The 14176-nt window shown below is 38.4% G+C and overlaps 1 protein-coding gene across 13 annotated transcripts in view; it reads left to right on the forward strand.

The window, feature by feature from the left end:
• Positions 1-14176, forward strand: part of ADGRL1 (adhesion G protein-coupled receptor L1) — a 150450-nt gene that overhangs the window by 121452 nt on the left and 14822 nt on the right. For all 13 annotated transcript variants that reach the window (XM_087955586.1, XM_087955578.1, XM_087955587.1 and 10 more), the window contains 11 exons: positions 327-430; positions 574-759; positions 1611-1649; positions 3272-3455; positions 5949-6071; positions 6238-6443; positions 6736-6906; positions 7272-7481; positions 9985-10205; positions 10558-10624; positions 10948-11039. In XM_087955586.1, the coding sequence (XP_087811712.1) occupies positions 327-430; positions 574-759; positions 1611-1649; positions 3272-3455; positions 5949-6071; positions 6238-6443; positions 6736-6906; positions 7272-7481; positions 9985-10205; positions 10558-10624; positions 10948-11039 (1603 nt within the window). The remainder of the gene's footprint in view (positions 1-326; positions 431-573; positions 760-1610; positions 1650-3271; positions 3456-5948; positions 6072-6237; positions 6444-6735; positions 6907-7271; positions 7482-9984; positions 10206-10557; positions 10625-10947; positions 11040-14176) is intronic.

The following is a 14176-nucleotide window of genomic DNA, read 5'->3' on the forward strand; positions in this document are numbered from 1 at the left end:
TATGGCAATTACCTGATTTCAGTCTTCATGTACCTTCAGGCTGTCTTTGGACACCTTTGAGCTCTTGGTGTAGCTCTTCATTGTGAGCTTGGGATGAGGTGAAAACAGCAATATGAAGATGTAGCTGGATAAAGATGCTGCTGGAGCATATTTGTATTGTAATTAAGGGCAATGTACCTGGCGAAGCCAGCTCCGGACAAGCTTAATGATGCTTCTTCATAGACCTTTAACAGTGGGTTGCTTTTGTAGTGGGCATAGATAGGGATGAGAGGCTGAAGCCACAACTGACATTGCTTAACAAGTCTTTCTTGCTGTCCCACCCACAGGTATTGCTTCTTTCCAATGCCTTGCTACTCTTGGTATTTGGAACCCACGAGGGCCTGATCTCAGCAACTGCACAAGTCCTTGGGTCAACCAGGTGGCCCAAAAGGTATCATTTTCTTCCCAGAAGTTCTTCCCACCCTCTAGTTGTTAATCAGACAATTCATCTTCACAATGGGTATCAGGCTTCTTCACGCCTGCATAACTCTTTTGCTGGCTTGAGGTAGTCTTATGTTTCTTTCCTCTTGACAGATCAAGAGTGGAGAGAACGCAGCCAATATTGCTACCGAGCTTGCCCGACATACGCGTGGTGCCATCTACGCTGGAGATGTTAGTTCCTCTGTCAAATTAATGGAGCAGCTCTTAGATATCTTGGATGCTCAGCTGCAGGCCCTGCGTCCAATAGAGAGGGAGTCAGCTGGCAAAAACTACAACAAGGTGCATGGTGATATGTTAACTGGGAGGCTGTTCTCAGCAGGTTGTGTGTCCTGATCTTATATCTCACTTTCCTGGGCTGTTGAAACAGAATAGCAATTTGACATAAACCTTTTAGCAACCTAGATCCAGTGGTTGGAAAAATATGGTGTTAAACTTCTGAATGGGTTTTTTTTTCTTTTTGCCTTACAATAAACAACAACAAATTTAGTTTTCCATGCCTCCTGATTATTACCCTTGATATGAGAATAGTTATGAAGAAATATCTTTAGATAGCTAATTTTGCGGTACAGTCTACCAGATGCTGTTGCTATATAAAGACTCTGGTCATATTCATTGGTTTTCCTATAGGATTCTATATTAGCTCTGATGATAACAATCCAGAATGTTTCAATAATGGTCGATCATGTGAATGCATTCAAAGAAGAGATAATGTGTTATTGAGTTAATATAACCCAATCCTATGTAAATGTCTAGGATTACAACCTGACAATTCTGGTGATAATTTTGAATTCGGACCTGAAAGCATAAATCAAAAACTGATCAAATGCACAGTGCGAGGAAATTAAAAAAGGGAAAAAAGGGATACAATTGTCAAATTCAGCCTGTCTCTTTGAATAACAAACAACCAGTAAATTAAAATTTACATGGATTCACATTGTCATTTAGGATATTTCTTTTTTATTATCTTCTGCCTATATAGTGACTTTATGTTCGGAACAAACAATATTAAGGAAACTCATAGATAAATTGTATAGGGGTAGAGTGAGGCCTTTGGGGAATTCTAATTACTTTCTCCTTGTTTTGATATATGGACCATCATTGACTCTGGGCTTGTATGCTGTACTCTACAGATGCATAAGAGAGAAAGAACCTGCAAAGACTATATCAAGGTGAGGACATCAATGGTTTAAATTCAGGTAGGAATAGCTGTGGGCAAGAAATAACCTGTCAAACATCTGTGGGTCTCAGGGAGATGCTGACATTTCTCTGAGACCTGCATGTTTCTATCTCAAAGAAATCATTTCATTTAGAAGCACCCTAAATTTAGAGCAGCATTAAAAAGTTGCTTGTTTATGTTTATTAAAATATTTTTATCCCACACATGATATAGGCATATTATATTCTATAACTTTCTAGTAGTATATATGAAATTGTTCAGCAACCTGTGGAAATTATGAGGAAACAGACAAGAGAATTTTGGGGGAAGGACAAGCTTTGCTACCAAAAATATTTTTTTCCTTTGGTCTTGTCCAATATTATCTGAATTACAAGTGGAGCACAGGAAAAGTCCTTTCTATAACAATGCTTCTCATTTTAATTGTTCTGGATATACAACCAATATGGATATCCACAAAATATCCCACACAAGATAATCAAATGTAAAAACCTTAATGCTGGAAACAAGGCATAGAAAACTTCCACCAAGCCTATATCATTTTCATTTTATGTAGGAAGCTATTTGTAGTTGTCCAGAACACAAATAACCATGCAAGTAATCTCTCAACTACTACTGCTATTAGTATTGCTTAAAAAACTACATTTCATGCTATGCCAGTGTGGCTAATTTAATATAATATAAAACTGGGTGAGTTTTTAAAAATAAATAAATAAAAAAAAGGTTGCAGATCATTTATTTGGAACAAGGGTCCTAAATGCAAGCTCTTGAATTGAATGACACAAAAGAGGCTCTAAGTCAACCTTTTTCAGCTTGGCACCCATCCCATTGTGTTGAACTTCAATCCCTAGATTAAATAAAATAACAGAAAAAATCCCACCAGAAAAGATGTTAGCTAATCTGAAGGATACATGCTGAGGGGGGAAAAGTCATTTAAAAATAAAGGAGAAAGAATTTTTTAAAAACAGTGATGAATTATATGAATATTTAAACATGGGAGCTATGCTACTTCTCACTCTGCAAGTAAAGTACGGTAGTTGTACCTTGTAGTTGCTTGCAGAATGGCCTTGCCCATTTTATAATACTCAAAGTATTGATGAGCAATGCCTGTAGTTCCTGAGATGAAGAATTGCATTTTCTACTTGTGGATTGTTTGGAAAATACCGTGCCTTGAATACCAAATTAGCATTTCAGAAATTGAAAATCTCCTTCCATCCATACAAGAATTTTGATCCAATGAGAATAAGCAGAAGTTAGGTAAGAAAATGGGGCAGGGGGGAGAATACACAGTTACTTCAGTACTTCCATAAATGGTAACATCTTTGAATTGGCCCATTCTAGTCAGGAGATGCACCTAACGAACAATAGCAAAATGACAATCTCAGATCCTCTGGGTTTTGAGGGTTAAAAAACACACAACATCCAGGGTGTCATGGATAAAGATTAATAACACATATGTCTGTCAAATATAAGCAGTAGCATGAAGAATGGATCTGTAACCATCTTTGCTCAATGGCAAAGAAGAGAAAAGGAAAGTGCGAGAGCAGAATAACTGTTGGGAGGGAACACGGGGTATGAGAAGTGGATCCATTTCCTCAAAACTCAATGTCATTCTAGGCTGTGGTGGAGACGGTGGACAACCTCCTGCGTCCAGAGGCCCTGGAATCATGGAAGGACATGAATGCCACAGAGCAGGTGCACACTGCCACCATGCTGCTTGATATCCTAGAAGAGGGAGCTTTCCTTCTGGCGGACAACGTCAAAGAACCAGCCCGTTTTGTCACTGCTAAGAATAACGTTGGTAAGCATCAGCTTGTCTGCTTTATCTTGAAGAAGTCAAGAGGGAGGGAGGGAACTTCACAAAGTGTATGGGTGCAGCAGACTTGTGCCTCTCTGAAGCAATTCTAAGCCAGCCAACCATTCTTTCTTCAAACTGTGTACTGAACATTATTGTACACAGTGCCTGTGCCTTTGTAAACCTAAAGAGGTGGGAGACTTTATCAAATGTAGGCTGTCAAAAATAGAGGAAGGTGCTATTTACTTTTTTTTTTTTTTTTTTTTTTTAAACAAGTTTTATTAATTTTTAAAACACACAAATTATCATTATTCATTACATGTTTAAACCTTTTTCCCTTATAAATTTAACAAGTCAGATAAATTATAATTCTGTTTTAAACCATTTCCATATAATATACCAAAACCTCTTATTCAATTTCTCTTTACTTCTCTTTACTCTTATTCAATATCATTATTATTATTTCATCTGTTTCTTTCTGACTTAGTTACCATTATTCTCATTCTATATTTCTACAAGTTTTTACCAATTCTCCCCCAAAAAGACATATACACACAACACACAAAACATAAAAAAATATCTTTTGGAAAGTAACTTGGACCCAGGTGTCTCTCTCTTCATGGACTTCAATTATATTCATGCTCATCTTACATATCATTACTTATTTTATTTACCATTCTAAGCCTTCTATATTAACTTCTCCACATATTTCACACTTCTTAATTCTACCTTAATTAATCATCTTAGTTTAAATCATTATATTTGTATCTTTTGTCCATTTTTTATCATCCCTTTGTCTCATCCCTTATGAAAAAAAAGAAAATCAGTTTCTCCTGAAATCATTAATCAGAGTATGATGCCTTTCTATCTACTATTTACTTTTTAAAGGCTCTTGATTTATACCTCCTGGCAGTGTCCTTATTTTTCCGTTGTACCCATAGAAAAGTGATCTGTATTTCCATCCCATGGCACATTGAAGAAGCAGGTTTCTTACATGGAAGCAGTGTTAAATTTCATTATGTACAAGGAAAGGATATCTGTAGGATTCCCCACTTCCATACTTCAGGAGTCTGTTACAAATAGGTCTGTGAAGTAAAAAGAAGAGAAAGGATTTCGCTGATCAGGCACAAGACTGGGTCTGCTTGGCACAGCCTGTGGTAGGATGATAGCATGTTAGCATTATCTCACTAAATCAAGTGGCCTTCAAGATACCTTTTCATCATAAAACTCATTAACTCATCAGTTGCAGAATCATATCAAACATGGTTACATATGCCACATTAAATTGTTTTGTTTTTAACTAGCCAGAAAGTACAAATGCAGCTGCTAGTGTTAAAGCAAGTAGAAAAGGACAGGGTATTAAACTGGAGAATAGAAAGAAGAGAAGAGAAGAGTTAGGAGAAGTAGAATTTAGAAATTTCCCATCCAGTTCTCTTGGGCATATCCTGTCATATTGAAAATGTAGGTAGCTTCCAGTATCTCAGGCAGTGGCTATCTCTTCTTGAGGTCAAATCCATTCCTACACTTTTGCCAACCTTTTAGCAATGTAATCCAAGCCATTTCATTACATGGAAATGTCATATAATGTGATGCTAGCTAGATCAAAAAGATCAGAAAATCCAGTCAGTTTTGCAAACCATTTTCCTTGTGTGGAAAAAATTCTCACAATATTGCATTCTGCATAAGTATAAATTAGTATCTTGCCCAGGCAACCTGGAGAAACATACCTTTTGTGTCTGGTGCCAGACTGAACCTATAGCTCTTGAATAATAAATAGAAAAACCTAGTCTCCTGCCAGGTTTCCCTGGTGTGTCCCTGCTTCTTAGATTAAGTGACCTCAGACCAATAGAGTAAGCAATAAAACTGTAAAATGGCCCATCTGTTTAGATACAAAATGAAAACAATAATCCACAATGGACTGGAAACAGACCAGAATAAGCGGAAAGGGTACAGTTGCCTATACTGAATTCTTGCGTTTAGCACACAGTTTAACTGTAGAAATATGATTATAACAGAACTGATTATAAAGAAATATAGTATTAGGAGAAGCAAAGTAGAGATGATCTTTAACAACTATCAAACATTACAAGGTCATAGTATAAACTCAGCATGACAAAAGAGAGGTTGAAATCAAGCCACCCCATTTCTATTCTGGTTGTCTAAGCATGAAGAAACATGAAGGTTACATTCAGTATCAATACAGAAACATGCAAATTTTCAGATGAAAGAAGGGTGATTACTACAGTTTCTTAGGTCTGTGGAGAGTCTCAGTCATCCAGGTCATAGTTGTCCCAAAGGTGCTTTTTCACGGGGCAACTGGGCTTTCTTGTTTTTCGTTGAAGACATTTCGCTTCTCATCTTGGATTGAAGCTTCTTGAATGAGAAGCAAAATGTCTTCAAAGAAAAACAAGAAAGCCCAGCTGCCTCTTTGGTACAGCTTCTTATGTTGTTTGACCTGTGTTCTGTGTTAACCTATTCCATTCTTCTCTCCTATTGTAGTGTTGGAGGTCTCTGTGTTAAATACAGAAGGGCAAGTGCCAGATATTGTGTTCCCACACGAATATACTACCAGAAACTCAATCCAGCTATCAGCCAACACAATCAAGCAGAACAGTCGTAATGGTGAGCAAGAGAAGGGACTCCAGATTTGGGGAGGACCTTGATAAATATCTTCCCAGAACATTTTGGAAACCATCATCATGCAATTATCTCTTTTCCTCCCTTTCTAACAATAATTCATTCTGTCTATTGCACCCCAGGCTGTATCTCATTTCCCTTTGTTCCTTAGGAGTGGTCAAAGTTGTTTTCATCCTCTACAATAATTTGGGATTTTTCCTCTCTACGGAGAACGCCACAATCAAGCTTGGAAGTGAAGTTGGTCCACTTAGCCCCTCACTTGTTGTCAATTCCCAAGTTATCGCTGCCTCCATCAATAAGGAATCTAGTCGTGTCTTCCTTATGGACCCTGTCATCTTTACTCTCTCCCACCTGGAGGTGAGATAAGAATTATTCCTGGGATCACTCTGTTTCCTTTTCTTTGCCTATGTCACTAAGTCCCATACCTTGGTACTTTTGCCTTGTAATCAGCTTCATACTAAACTACAACAGTGGCAAACTTACACTTTGTAAACGCTTCACTGCTAAAATTTTGACTGGGTATAAATTCACTTTTTACCAGGTCATACATTTTTCCAATGTAATGAACTATCTGTATTCAGGGAGTGCCCTTTTCTCCCCCATCTATATTCTATTGAGGACACCCAGACCCATTCCTCTTTCCACATAGGACAAGAATCACTTCAATGCCAATTGCTCTTTCTGGAACTATTCGGAGCGTTCCATGATGGGATACTGGTCCACCCAGGGCTGCCGACTGATGGAGACCAACAAGACCCACACCACCTGTGCTTGCAGTCACCTCACCAATTTCGCTGTCCTCATGGCACACCGCGAAATTGTAAGAATATCACTTACCTGAATCAGGGTGGGGAGAAAATATGACAAGTTGTTAGGGGGAGAGAAATGGTTTTCTATCATCAGGGACATCCTTTAAACTCTTAATGCCTGCTGAAGGACAGCTGTTTCTCTTCAAAATGTTAAGAAGATGGGCAGTCTATGATGTCAATAAAAATGGAATGGCTTTGCAGTATTTGGACAATGACCAAAGCACACCACAGCTATCCCAATAATGAAGACCATTGTACTAATTACTAAATTCAGTATAAAATATAGAATGCGGGTAAGGGGATAGGGGAAACACACACACACACACACACACACACACAAACACAAACACCAGGCTTCTTCCTTTTTTCTTTTCAGTATCAGGGCCGCATCAACGAACTTTTGCTGTCTGTCATCACATGGGTGGGCATTGTGATTTCTCTGGTCTGCTTGGCCATTTGCATATCCACCTTTTGTTTCCTCCGTGGGTTGCAAACTGACCGCAACACCATCCACAAGAACCTCTGCATCAATCTCTTCATGACTGAGCTCCTTTTTCTTATTGGAATTGACAAGACGCAGTATGAGGTAGGTGATGGTTTTCCCTTTCTATTATATACAATAGTCCCACCGACGACTGCTCCTCTGCACAGTGGGATCTGCAAGGCACATTAGGGGGAGGGAATGAGGATCTCACCAGGTTCCGTTTGGCTTGCCAAATTCAGGGTGACATTGATAAGCCTTTTGGATTCAGAAAATAGTGTGTATATGTATAGCCTACCTACGTCTCTTGGGCCACTGTTCCACCGAAGAGTTCACTGATCCCTGTGTATTATGAAGGAAATTTTAGACTGCAAAAAGATTTCCAGATGACATGTTTTCAAATATCTTTTTGTGTAGTTCACAAAAGTGAGAAGTTATTACAGGATAGATTGCAGAAAGAATAATACAATATAAGTTTAGAGAGAGGTGTTAAAATATACCCTGTTTCTCCAACAATATGGCCTCCCCCAATAGGAAGTCCCAGCATGTTTTATAGGCATGAAATGAAATTAAGCCCCTCCCCCCAAATTAAGGCCTATATTAAAACATGCGAATGGGGGGAATGGTGGGGGGCTTGCCGTTAGGAAGTACTTTTGTTGCACGCCCGGATATGGTGCTGCCTGCGTTGACCCTGATATGAAGTGCCCCACCAATGCCGAGGTCAACATCCAAGCCATCGCTGCCCGCCCGCCTGAAGATGCAAGGGGGAATTAAGTCACCCCGAAAAGACAGCCTAGCCATTTTTCGGGCTCAAAAAAATAAGACCCGCCTTATTATATGAGAAACACGGTATCTATATAACCCCTGTAAAGAATATCCGAAACCACTTTATATCTTTCTTCTTCAACATTTTTTTTCTTTTCTTGGTCTTTTTTGCTTTTTTCTTTACTTTTTCTTCCCCCCCGCCCCCATACTTTATACTAGTTTGTATTAAATTTTATCGCCTTGTTTAAAAATGTTAATAAAAATTATTATAAAAATAAGACGTGAGAGGTTACTCTAGCTTGGAAGCAGAATTCTGTTTTCTCTGTGAAGCATCTTCCCTTTAGAGATATAAATGTCTCCTTATGGAGGAAGGTTACCTGTTCCCCCTTCTCAGTGCAGTCTTAAAGATGATGGCATTGGTTATAATTGCAGAGGGTGATGATGATGGCCGCAGCAGGAATAGTACTGCACCATTCATTTATGAGGGTTACCTGTTGGGGTGGGGAGGTCTGCCTGCCTGCCTGCCTGTCTAGGCCAGGGATCTTCAAACTTGGCAAGTTTAAGATTTATGGACTTCAACTCCCAGAATTCCTGAACTAACATGATTGGAGGAGGAATTCTGGGAGATAAAGTCCACAAGTCTTAAAGCTGTCCAGTTTGAAGACCCCCTGGTCTAGGCTATGTGTCCATAAGATAAACGAAACAAAACAAAAAGATAAAATTGAGCAGCTTGCTCTCATTAGTTGGCAAAGAGAGGGAACAGGGTAGAAGAGATTAATAGTTCTTTCATTCAAGAGCATTTGTAATAATATCATCCCAGCTTATCAAAACTGGGAGAAGAATCTCTGTGTTACGAGTGACAGAAGAAATATTTAAGACTGGGGGAAGCAAGCACTGAATACAATTCAGCACTGCTATGCAAGCAACCAAGAGCTGCAGGCAATCCTGTTGCCCCCAAAGAAGACCCAGGGCACCTGATGCTGATGGAAGTAGGGAGACTGAGTGAAAGAATATTATCGCAGGGGGGCAATGCACAAAAGAAATGGAAATAGTGTGTGGCCTTGCATATGTGGTTACCCAAGAGATTCCATCACTGCTCACCGTTACCTAGACTGGCTACGCTGATGGAATCTGTGCTTTGGAATTTGGACTGCCTTTAAAGAGCAGCAGTTTTGGCCCCAGAATGATACTGGAATGACTCTTGACGAATGTATCTTTTCTTTTATCTACACTGAGAGCTTATGCACCAGAGACAAATTCCTTTGAGTATCCAATCACACTTGGCCAATAAAGAATTCTATTCTATTCTATTCTATTCTATTCTATTCTATTCTATTCTATTCTATTCTATTCTATTCTATTCTATTCTATTCCCTATTCTATTCTATTCTATTCTATTCCCTATTCTATTCTATTCTATTCTATTCTATTCTATTCTATTCTATTCCCTATTCTATTCTATTCCCTATTCTATTCTATTCTATTCTATTCTATTCCATATTCTATTCCCTATTCTATTCTATTCTATTCCTATTCTATTCTATTCTATTCTATTCTATTCTATTCTATTCTATTCTATTCCCTATTCTATTCTATTCTATTCTATTCTATTCTATTCTATTCTATTCCTATTCTATTCTATTCCTATTCTATTCTATTCTATTCTATTCGTAGAGATGAAGACAGCCTTCTCTTTTTCTAATATTAACATATAGATTGTTTTCTTATGGTAGAGATATGTAGAGATTTTAAATAAATCATTATATTACCTTCCCCCCAAAAAAAAAAAAAAAAACACACAGAAATCCATGCTAACTGGTGGTTCTTTTCCCCTCAATCCCAGATTGCCTGCCCCATCTTTGCTGGGCTGCTGCACTATTTTTTCCTGGCAGCATTCTCCTGGATGTGCCTGGAGGCCATTCACCTTTACCTCATGCTGGTTGAAGTCTTTGAAAGCGAGTATTCCCGTAGGAAATACTACTACCTGGGTGGCTATTGTTTTCCTGCCCTGGTAGTGGGAATTGCTGCCGCTATTGACTACCGCAGCTATGGCACTGAAAAGGCGTAAGTAGAGGGGTCAAGGATGAACAAGAATGATGTTCTGTTTTTAATCAATGATCCAATGTGTTTAATTTAAGGAAGAGGGTAAATACTTTTTTTTTTTTTTTTTGAGAAACAGTAGAAATACTAGATTTTAATGAAAGACGAAGTAAGAATTTAGAGGTAAGACAAAGGATACCTAAAAGAAAGCCATGCTAGAAGCCCAAAGCAGTTGAATGAACAAGAAATTAATCTAGGTTTCAAAGCAAGTTTTGGTGGAATTGTCAGTCGAACTATTGTATGTAGTGGTGAAGGTATGGGATATCCACTGTCTTTTGGGTCTCTATTTAAACATGTCTTGCTCTACTTTTGGCAGTTGTTGGCTTCGAGTTGATAACTACTTCATCTGGAGTTTCATTGGACCTGTTTCTTTTGTTATTGGGGTGAGTCATTGAAGGATTGTTTGGAGTAGTTGAGGTGGGATTTTTTTCCTCAACCTGGGAAGAGTAACTAAAGTCCAACACTTCCCAATCCATTAGATGTCCCTTTTCTTTCCAAAGCTCGGAAGATGTGCTATAATGCACATCTCACTCCAAACCATGCAACCCTGCAGTGCAGTGGGAATTCATTGCCAACCTCAGAATGCGACAGAGAGAAGTTACTAACTGGGGGAACTGTAAAGCAAAGGATTCCATCACACACATCCATCCATCCATCCATTCATTCATTCATTCATTCATTCATCCATCTGTACATTATCTTCCAGATCAATCTTGTATTCCTCATGATCACTCTGCACAAGATGATCCGCAATACATCCGTCCTCAAGCCTGATTCCAGCCGACTGGACAATATCAAGTAAGTTTTTCTTTGGATTCCTTTTGATGATCTTCCGATATAGGTTGAAGTGCCTTTTTATCTTAAACAGTTTAATTCTAATGTTGTCTGAACACAACAGTGTCTTTTGGATCCTTTCAAACCGATACACCGGAACAAAACATGTCCCAGCCCAGACAAAATAGCCACCTCTGTGTTCAAATGGAGGACCTTTCTCAAGACAATAGGACAGAAAGCCCTCATCAGTGAGGTCCAGCAATAGCTCATTACCAACTCACAGCTGGGAATGGAAGCCTTAGTTCCACAGAAAAGAGTCTGAAGGGTTGAAATGGTCCTTTCGGCATGCTGAGCTTTGGGGGTAGCTCAGAAACAGGATGATGCCTTGAAGCCAAGGCCTTGGGATAGCTGATGTTCTTGCAAAACAGCGCACTGCAAAAACACCTTGAAGCCATTCCCTCATTTTCAGAAAGCACAAAACCTGGCATATCTCTGTAAAAAGGAATTCCCATTCCCTCAGATGAATACAGTTGTTTAATTCAACAGCAAACGAGGTGAAAAGCATATTCATTAAGAAAATTTGGAAATATTTTTTTCAGCAAATAGTTTATGACAAAAATGACAAAACTGTCAAAACACATGTGTTACTCACAGTTCACACCTTCTTATACTCGTTTGTTTTCATAATAGAATAATCCAGCAATGGTGTTTTGTTGGGCAGAACATACCTTGCTTGTTGCTAAGCTAAGACAAATAGTTTCACTTTAACATCTACCAAACTGAGAAATGCAGAATTCATTCACCTTCTTTAACCTAGCTCAAGTGGCTCAGAACCATGCTTAAGGGTAGCTGGAGCAAGAGTAAATGGATGCATCTACGAGAGACTGATAATCTCTAGGAGTTCCAAGAACTAAGTTTGGCAAGTTGAGGATCCATGGCCGAATGCAATCCCTGCATGCCCTTTTTTAGCAGCTCCCAGAATGCCTTCTAACCATCATGATGAATATCAGTGTGTTGGTTCCCTTCATTTTCAATCAGGCAATGCATGAAAACTGAATAGAAGACATTCAATAAACCTAGTTTATATAGCATGGCCCTGATCTACACATGATTTAAGAATCCTGTAAATCTGGAATTCAGTAATGGGGAACTTTAGCTCTGCAGGGATTAACTAAACTAGTAAGTTAGCTAGGAAGGGATGCTGGGATCTGAAGTTAGTAATAGGTGGAGGTTTTCTACCTTGATTATAGCCGGAATTGATATAGTAGTTTCTGTTTTCGAATACTGTTATCAGCAGAGTACAACTATTATTTTCAGAAAACAGTTCAGTTCTTTCATGCTGATTTTTTTCTTTCTGTTTTTTCCAATTAGTTTAACGGCAAAGAATGTATTCACTATTGATATGATTTTTTATCTCACTTCTTTTATTCTTGCTGTCTATTTTGGATTCTAATTTAGCACAGTCTGTCAACATGTTGTTTTGGTTTTTTAAATATTTCATACAAATTGACAGTTCCTGATATTTATCTTTATTCAGAAGAGCAAATTAATCAATTTTAATGGTTATTTATTTATTCAACCTTTCAAATATATTTCTCATGTAAGCATCCCAAAATGGTATACAAATAACAAAAGAAAAATATAATAATACATTAATAAATAATATACAAACATCCATCAATAGATAAAGGATATAAAAATAAAAAAAAGAAAAATACATAGCATTCAGAGAGGGAATACGTAATACGTCTGTAGAAGAAGGAAGGATTTTTGCGCCCTAGGTTTTCTCAGAAAATAAGTCTTGTAATAATTTCATAGGTATTTATTGGTTCATTCCAGAGGGACATATGGTGGGGGTGGTATGGACTCATTTCTCCATACAGTCTATTCGGATCTTCGGTATCCATAAGCTGAGAATATTAAACAGAATAAAGTACTGTAGTCCCCAAAAGGCAACATCATACCTGCTCTGATGGTGGAGTCCAAATCAGAATGCATCTATTGTGGCTTCCTTTGCAAACAATCATATCAACCATGAGGCATAAAGTCTTCCAGCTTCTCATCCCACGCTCCCAGCAATCCTGGTGGAGGAGATAGAAAAACAGATGCAATGGAAAATAGGTAATTGTTGCTGTCTCTGCTGCCATGGAATAATGTTCTTAATCAACCTGAACCTTTGGTGTCCTGACTGATCCCAAGATTTATTCCAGATGTTCTCAAAAAGCTGCCATGCCTTTTGTTTCATCCTTTTCAGCTCCCCATCAAATCAGGTGGGGGGCAGTCTTATGTATTGTTCACACTGTTTTTGTGGTTCCGCTGATCAACCAGTACAGGAAAAAACCCATGTGAATTCAATTCAGGAAATCAAATCCATTAGACACTAGGGGAAAACCATTTTGACTAGTCCATAACCTGTGCAAAAGTTTATACTGATGGCCAGCCTAAGGTAACCAGATAATGATCTGTCTACAACAGTGAAATTACATAGTGCTTCTCTACCCTCCAGTCACTTATTATCATCTGAGTGGAATAGTGACACATGGGGCCAAATATTAATTGATACTCTCCATGGTTGCATGGCAAGACTGGATGAAATCCTGAGCTACCCTTAAATGAAGCTAGAGTAACCCAGTGCCATATTCCAAATGGCTGAGCCAGTCCAGGAAAAAAGACTGTGAGGAAAGTGGTATAACAACAGAAACCCTACATTGTTCTAACTGCCCAATTATAAGAACATACATTCAACATTGACTGCTAGTGCAAATATCAAGTCAGTGAGAGAAAGATCCATGTACATTCTAACTTTCATATGTCACTCAACTGGGAGAGCACTTATGTTATGCTTTTAAAAAACTGTATACATGAGAAGGCTTATTGAAGGTTTTCAGGTGTATTACTGTACATATGAAACAGGAGGCAGAGCAAGTAGTATGCTGATCTGAGAATCAAAATGAGTTAAGGTTGATTCAGCCCATGTATGATTCTGGGATTGAGGCTAATAATAATATAAAAATATAATTAAAACTAGAGGCCACTTCTTTGAAAATACTTTGTATTCTAAAAGTAGTTTATCACAGGTGACCAAGAGGTAGACCTTCTGTTGCAAGCCCCCCTCCCCCGACTCTCCCACTATGTGGCAATATTCTGTGCCTGTTATCAGC

The sequence above is a fragment of the Notechis scutatus genome, chromosome 2, assembly GCF_049901735.1.
Source record: "Notechis scutatus isolate UNSWTSFEM ecotype Mainland chromosome 2, rNotScu1.2, whole genome shotgun sequence".
In the NCBI taxonomy this organism is placed as follows: domain Eukaryota; kingdom Metazoa; phylum Chordata; class Lepidosauria; order Squamata; family Elapidae; genus Notechis; species Notechis scutatus.